General features: G+C 43.7%; 1 protein-coding gene across 1 annotated transcript; it reads left to right on the top strand.

Annotated features, from left to right (window-relative positions):
- The first annotated feature begins 3,721 nt into the window (after nt 1-3,721).
- Nucleotides 3,722-6,335, top strand: LOC134984489 (zinc finger protein 260-like). Its single transcript, XM_063950055.1, has one exon. The coding sequence runs from the start codon at nt 3,801-3,803 to the stop codon at nt 5,658-5,660; it is 1,860 nt and encodes a 619-aa protein (XP_063806125.1). The 5' UTR covers nt 3,722-3,800; the 3' UTR covers nt 5,661-6,335.
- The last annotated feature ends 1,949 nt before the right edge of the window (nt 6,336-8,284 follow it).

Below are 8,284 nucleotides of genomic sequence, written 5' to 3'. Positions count from 1 at the left end.
GTTGGTCAGGGTAGCACTACCTCGGGAAGTGCTATAACAGCACGGCTGGATTCTAAACATTCCAAAGTCACAGCTGGTTCCTACCACACGCCTACTGTTCCTGGGGATGGTTCTGGACACAGAACAGAAAAAAGTGTTTCTCCCGATGGAGAAGGCCAAGGAGCTGTCATCTCTAGTCAAAGACCTCCTGAAACCAAAACAGGTATCGGTGCATCACTGCACACGAGTCCTGGGAAAAATGGTAGCTTCCTACGAAGCAATTCCATTCGGCAGGTTCCATGCAAGAACCTTTCAGTGGGACCTCTTGGACAAGTGATCAGGATCGCATCTTCAGATGCATCGGCTGATACCCTAGTCCTTGGAGACAGGGTTATCTCTGCTGTGGTGGCTGCAGACGGCTCATCTTATAGAGGGCCGCAGATTCGGCATACAGGACTGGGTCCTGGTGACCACGGATGCCAGCCTACGAGGCTGGGGGCCAGTCACACAGGGAAGAAATTTCCAAGGACTTTGGTCAAGTCAGGAGTCGTCCCTACACATAAATATTCTGGAACTGAGGGCCATTTATAATGCCCTAAGTCAGGCAAGGCCCCTGCTTCAAAACCAGCCGGTTCTGTTCCAATCAGACAACATCACGGCAGTCGCCCATGTAAACCGACAGGGCGGCACAAGAAGCAGGATGGCGATGGCAGAAGCCACAAAGATTCTCAGATGGGCGGAAAATCACGTCTTAGCACTGTCAGCAGTGTTCATTCTGGGAGTGGACAACTGGGAAGCAGACTTTCTCAGCAGACACGACCTACACCCGGGAGAGTGGGGACTTCATCCAGAAGTCTTCCAACTGATGGTAAACCGTTGGGAAAGGCCACAGGTGGACATGATGGCGTCTCGCCTAAACAAAAAACTAGAGAGATATTGCGCAAGGTCAAGGAACCCTCAGGCGATAGCTGTGGACGCCCTAGTGACACCGTGGGTGTACCAGTCGGTTTATGTGTTCTCTCCTCTGCCTCTCATACCAAAGGTACTGAGAATAATAAGAAGACGAGGAGTAAGAACGATACTCGTGGTTCCGGATTGGCCAAGAAGAGCTTGGTACCCAGAACTTCAAGAAATGATATCAGAGGACCCATGGCCTCTACCGCTCAGACAGGATCTGCTACAGCAGGGACCCTGTCTGTTCCAAGACTTACCGCGGCTGCGTTTGATGGCATGGCGGTTGAACACCGGATCCTAAAAGAAAAGTGCATTCCGGAGGAAGTCATTCCTACGCTGATTAAAGCCAGGAAAGATGTCACTGCAAAACATTATCACCGCATATGGCGGAAATATGTTGCTTGGTGTGAGGCCAGGAAGGCCCCAACAGAGGAATTTCAGCTGGGTCGATTTCTGCACTTTCTACAGTAAGGAGTGACTATGGGCCTAAAATTGGGTTCCATTAAGGTCCAGATCTCGGCTCTGTCGATTTTCTTTCAGAAAGAACTGGCTTCACTGCCTGAAGTTCAGACATTTGTTAAGGGAGTGCTGCGTATTCAGCCCCCTTTTGTGCCTCCAGTGGCACCTTGGGATCTCAACGTGGTGTTGGGTTTCCTAAAGTCACATTGGTTTGAGCCACTAAAAACCGTGGATTTGAAATATCTCACGTGGAAAGTGGTCATGCTGTTGGCCTTGGCTTCGGCCAGGCGTGTGTCAGAATTGGCGGCTTTGTCATGTAAAAGCCCTTATCTGATTTTCCATATGGATAGGGCGGAATTGAGGACTCGTCCTCAGTTTCTTCCTAAGGTGGTATCTGCTTTTCATTTGAACCAACCTATTGTGGTGCCTGCGGCTACTAGGGACTTGGAGGATTCCAAGTTACTGGACGTAATCAGGGCCTTGAAAATCTATGTTTCCAGGACGGCTGGAGTCAGGAAAACTGACTCGCTGTTTATTCTGTATGCACCCAACAAGCTGGGTGCTCCTGCTTCAAAGCAGACTATTGCTCGCTGGATCTGTAGCACAATTCAGCTTGCACATTCTGCGGCTGGACTGCTGCATCCTAAATCTGTAAAAGCCCATTCCACGAGGAAGGTGGGCTCTTCTTGGGCAGCTGCCCGAGGGGTCTCGGCTTTGCAACTTTGCCGAGCTGCTACTTGGTCAGGGGCAAACACGTTTGCTAAATTCTACAAATTTGATACCCTGGCTGAGGAGGACCTTGAGTTCTCTCATTCGGTGCTGCAGAGTCATCCGCACTCTCCCGCCCGTTTGGGAGCTTTGGTATAATCCCCATGGTCCTTACGAAGTCCCAGCATCCACTTAGGACGTCAGAGAAAATAAGATTTTACTCACCGGTAAATCTATTTTTCGTAGTCCGTAGTGGATGCTGGGCGCCCATCCCAGGTGCGGATTGTCTGCAATACCTGTATATAGTTATTGTTAACTAAAGGGTTATTGTTGAGCCATCTGTTACGAGGCTCCGTTAATATTTCATACTGTTAACTGGGTATAATATCACGAGTTATACGGTGTGATTGGTGTGGTTGGTATGAGACTTACCCGGGATTCAAAATCCTTCCTTATTGTGTCAGCTCTTCAGGGCACAGTATCCTAACTGAGGTCTGGAGGAGGGTCATAGTGGGAGGAGTCAGTGCACACCAGGTAATTCTAAAGCTTTCTTTAGATGTGCCCAGTCTCCTGCGCAGCCGCTATTCCCCACGGTCCTTACGGAGTCCCAGCATCCACTACGGACTACGAGAAATAGATTTACCGGTGAGTAAAATCTTATTTTTATTACTTTATTCAGCTCTTTATACACTTAACTTTGTGTTTTAATATTTCAACTATTTATCTTACATACTTTACTGTACTTAATAAAGGTTATATATTATTTATTAGTGCGCAAACAGGACAGCACTTTCTCTTCTATGGTGTTTTATTATAGCAATGTCCATGTCACCTCTAGTAATCCCACATGAGCGCCTACGTCACCTCTAGTAATCCCACATAAGCATCCATGTCACCTCCTAGTAATCCCAGATGAGCGTCCATGTCACCTCTAGTAATCCCACATGAGCGCCCACGTCACCTCTAGCAATCCCACATGAGCGTCCGTGTCACCTCTAGTAATCCCACATGAGCGCCCGTGTCACCTCTAGTAATCCCAAATCAGCGTCCATGTCACCTCTAATAATCCCCCATGTCACCTCCTAGTAATCCCCCAAAAGCATCCATGTCACCTCTAGTAATCCCACATGAGCGTCCATGTCACCTCTAATAATCCCACATGAGCGTCTCTGTCACCTCTAGTAATACCACATGAGCGTCCATGTCCCCTCTAGTAATCCCACATGAGTGCCAATGTCCCCTCTAGTAATCCCACATGAGCGTCCATGTCACCTCTAATAATCCCACATGAGCGTCCGTGTCACCTCTAGTAATCCCACATGAGCGCCCACGTCACCTCTAGTAATCCCACATGAGCGCCCACGTCACCTCTAGTAATCCCATATGAGCGTCCGTGTCACCTCTAGTAATCCCATATGAGCGTCCGTGTCACCTCTAGTAATCCCATATGAGCGTCCATGTCACCTCTAGTAATCCCACTTGAGCCTTCAGTGTTGATCAAGCTCCAGTCTAAGCATCCTAGTTTTTTGTTTTTTAATAAACATAAAAGCACTGATTACAGGTAAAAAAAATAGTGGCAATTATAGAATTATATATTGTATCCTGTTACATCCTGGGTCTTGTCTGCTCGTTTTATATATTAATGTATTTTATTTCCAGCAGATGGACCCACAAGCAGGAATATCTCAGAAGGACATCTAATGTTATCCCTGGATTGTGAAATAACAGATAACGACAGTAGACAGGATTCTCCAGGAGATAACCTCATTATCCCAATTATACATCCAGCTCTATCAACTGATCCCCCTGATCCTGGGAAATCTTCTCCTGATCACTCTGATATTGGTGCATCTATTACAGCTCTGAGATTAGATACAGAGTTTCCCTGTTCTACAGATGCCAAATGTTTTACACAGAACACAAACCGTATTACTCATCAGCCAGCTAAGGCAGGTGAGAGGCTATTTCCATGTTCTGAGTGTGGGAAATGTTTTACATATAAATCAGATCTTGTTACACATCAGAGACGTCACACTGGTGAGAAGCCATTTCCATGTTCTGAGTGTGGGAAATTTTTTACAAGTAAATCAAATCTTGTTGCACATCAGAGACGTCACACAGGTGAGAAGCCGTATTCCTGTTCTGAGTGTGGGAAATGTTTTGCACAGAAATCTGATCTTTTTAAACATCAGAGAAGTCACACAGGTGAGAAGCCGTATTCCTGTTCTGAGTGTGGGAAATGTTTTGCATCGAAATCATATCTTGTTACACATCAGAGAAGTCACACAGGTGAGAAGCCGTATTCCTGTTCTGAGTGTATGAAATGTTTTCCACAGAAATCAGATCTTATTACACATCAGAGAAGTCACACTGGTGAGAAGCCATTTCCATGTTCTGAGTGTGGGAAATTTTTTGCATCGAAATCAAATCTTGTTACACATCAGAGAAGTCACACAGGTGAGAAGCCGTATTCCTGTTCTGAGTGCGGGAAATGTTTTACATCGAAATCGGATCTTTTTAAACATCAGAGAAGGCACACAGGTGAGAAGCCGTATTCCTGTTCTGAGTGTATGAAATGTTTTACACAGAAATCAGGTCTTGTTACACATCAGAGAAGGCACACAGGTGAGAAGCCGTATTCCTGTTCTGAGTGTATGAAATGTTTTCCACAGAAATCAGGTCTTGTTACACATCAGAGAAGTCACACTGGTGAGGAGCCATTTCCATATTCTGAGTGTGGGAAATTTTTTACAAATAAATCAAATCTTGTTGCACATCAGAGACGTCACACAGGTGAGAAGCCGTATTCCTGTTCTGAGTGTGGGAAATGTTTTGCACAGAAATCTGATCTTTTTAAACATCAGAGAAGTCACACAGGTGAGAAGCCGTATTCCTGTTCTGAGTGTGGGAAATGTTTTGCATCGAAATCAAATCTTGTTACACATCAGAGAAGTCACACAGGTGAGAAGCCGTATTCCTGTTCTGACTGTGGGAAATGTTTTGCATCAAAATCAAATCTTGCTGCACATCAGAAAAGTCACACAGATGAGAAGCCGTATTCCTGTTCTGAGTGTGGGAAATGTTTTGTATCGAAACCAAATCTTGTTACACATCAGAGAAGTCACACAGGTGAGCAGCCATATTCCTGTTCTGAGTGTGGGAAATGTTTTGCACACAAATCATCTTTTGTTAGTCATCAGAGAAGTCACACAGGTGAGAAGCCGTATTCCTGTTCTGTGTGTGGGAAATGTTTTCCACAGAAATCGGCTCTTGTTACACATCAGAGAAGTCACACAGGTGAGAAGCCGTATTCCTGTTCTGAGTGTGGGAAATTTTTTGCAACAAAATCAAATCTTGTTACACATCAGAGAAGTCACACAGGTGAGAAGCCGTATTCCTGTTCTAAGTGTGGGAAATGTTTTAGACAGAAATCACATCTTGTTACACATCAGAGAAGTCACACAGGTGAGAAGCCATTTTCATGCTGTGAGAGAAATATATATGTTGAACATATTAGACATTACCCAAGCATGGAACCATTTAAATCTTCTGGAGTATAATTATCACTGTCATGCAATGTTCCTCAAGGGTCAATCCTATCTCCTATCTTCATGCAATATACAGTCTGGTCCATATATATTGGGACATCGACACAATTCTCATATTTTGAGCTCTATACACCACCACAATGGATTTGAAATTAAACAAACAAGATGTGCTTTAACTGCAGACTTTCCGCTTTAATTTGAGGGTATATACATCAAAATCAGGTGAACGGTGTAGGAATTAAAATGGTTTTTATATGTGCCTCCCACTTTTTAAGGGACCAAAAGTAATGGTACAAACTAAACAATCCTAAATCAAATATTGTAAATCAGATCAGTGCGCTCGTCCAGTTCAACAAAAAGTACTTTACTACTTAATGTGGTCGCAGCCCGGATCAGTGTTTCGTGAATTGAGCTTTGACATATTTTCCAAGGGCGATCTGATTACCATCTCCTAGATGAAGACCTGGATACAATATCCATACTGATATGCAAATATTTATTTATCTGGTACGCATATAAATTTTGTGATAACTGAATTTAATCCCACATACGGAAATATACTACGCTATATAGCGATTCTTTGTGTCTCCTAGCAGCATTTAGATCCCAGTAGTAACCTGGACTAAAGAATGGGGGACTGATACGCCATGTGTCAAGCCGTAATCCGTACGCTATAATATTCTTGCGTGTGACAAAACTAGTGATGAGCGGATTCGGTTTTACTCTGTTCTCAAAACGGCATCTTATTGGCTTACAGATGTCGTGTTTTGGATAGCCAAAAAGATTCTGTTCTGAGATCCGAGTAAAACCGAATCCGCTCATCACTAGACAAAACTGATTGAAAAATACTACACCATAGTCGCTCTCTTGTTTCTTCCTTTGTTTCCAGAATCCTAAATCAAACTTTTACTTTTTAATACTTTGTTGCAAATCCTTTTGTCAGTTACAGCCTGAAGTCTGGAAAGCATAGACATCACCAGATGCTGGGTTTCATCCCTGGTGATGCTATGCCAGGCCTCTACTGCAAATGTCTTCAGTTCCTGCTTGTTCTTGGGGCATTTTCTCTTCCGTTTTGTCTTCATCAAGTGAAATGCATGCTCAATCGGATTAAGGTCAGGTGATTGACTTGGCCATTGCATAACATTCCACTTATTTGCCTTAAACGCTTTGGTTGCTTTCGCAGTATGCGTCGGGTCATTGTCCATCTGCACTGTGAAGCGCCTTCCAGTGAGTTCTGAAGCATTAGACTGAATATGAGCAGATAAAATTGCCCAAAACACTTCAGCATTCATCCTGCTGCTTTTATCAGCAGTCACATTATCAATAAATACAAGGGAACCAGTTCCATTGGCATCCATACATGCCCTCGCCATGACACTTCCACCACCATGCTTCACTGGTGAGCTAGTAGGTTTTGGATCATGAGCAGTTCCTTTCCTTCTCCATACTCTTTTCTTCCCATCACTCTGGTACAAGTTGATATTTGTCTCATCTGTCCATAGGATGTTGTTCCAGAACTGTAAAGGCTTTTTTAGATGTTGTTTGCAAACTCTAATCTGGTCTTCCTGTTTTATTGCTCACCAATGGTTTACATCTTGTGGTGAACCCTCTATATTCACTCTTGTGAAGTCTTCTCTTGATTGTTGACTTTGACACATATACACCTATCTCCTGGAGAGTGTTCTTGATCTGGACAACTGTTGTGATGGGGTTCGTGCTATTTAGTACACTAGTAGTGTACTAAATAGCACGAACAGCTTGTAACGTAGAGTGGCAAGTTTAATCTTTCTATGTATAATGGAGAGAAATAAAAGCTCCTCCCTAAGTTCCTGGATGCCAAATCACTGTCCTTAGTATCTCTGTACAGTTTTTTCTATTAGAGTACTAATTAGCAGGAACAGCTTATAATGTACAACATAGATTCTCTAACGCCGACGATCTACAGTACTGTGTTGCTCGAACAGTTAGTTGCGTCAGAATACACTAATTTATATCTACTGTTATGTCTATACGTGCTCATTACTGCTGTGTATTTTAGATAGTGAATGAGTCACTCCTGCAGATTTACCCCGATTTGTGGGAAACCTGTGTGCACCCTTCTGTTGAATGCTTTACAATGGATTACACAGAAAAAATAATAAAGTGAATGTCACTGGAACACAAAAAAAATTGACACTTTGGGAATCGAACCCGGGACTCTCAGCGTGGCAGACCGGAGCCTTCATCGCTAGCCCACAGCACTGCATGGAAGATTCTCAAGTTCGTGTGTAAAAGTACTGCAAAGAGCGATTCCTCCCCATTGGTGTTTGTTTATGCCGTTAGGGGACTCGGACGCTCATTTTATGCACTGTACATACTGTAAAGTCAATGAGCTACAGTATTCCTTTCACACATTAGTTGTGTCTGCATACACAAGTGTTTTAAAACGTTAATTTGCGTCTGTATAAACTATACACACAGGGATTTGGCATCCAGAAACTTAGGGAGGAGCTTTTATCTCTCCCCATTATACTTAATACTACAGGATTTGGACACTCGCATATCCCTAACATCAATAGACCATACTGTATCTGTAACACGTTCGTTTGCATCTGTATGTGCTGTACTATTTGCACCTGTACTGTATATACTGTTAT

Source organism: Pseudophryne corroboree (genome assembly GCF_028390025.1).
Source record: "Pseudophryne corroboree isolate aPseCor3 chromosome 3 unlocalized genomic scaffold, aPseCor3.hap2 SUPER_3_unloc_6, whole genome shotgun sequence".
Lineage (NCBI taxonomy): Eukaryota > Metazoa > Chordata > Amphibia > Anura > Myobatrachidae > Pseudophryne > Pseudophryne corroboree.
The sequence above is the reverse complement of the archived record's forward strand: the minus strand, read 5'-3'. Positions and strand labels throughout refer to the sequence as shown.

What these genes read in the sequence shown, in the direction of transcription:
- LOC134984489 (XM_063950055.1), top strand. Translation starts at nt 3,801, where the DNA reads ATGTTATCCCTGGATTGTGAAATAACAGATAACGACAGTAGACAGGAT.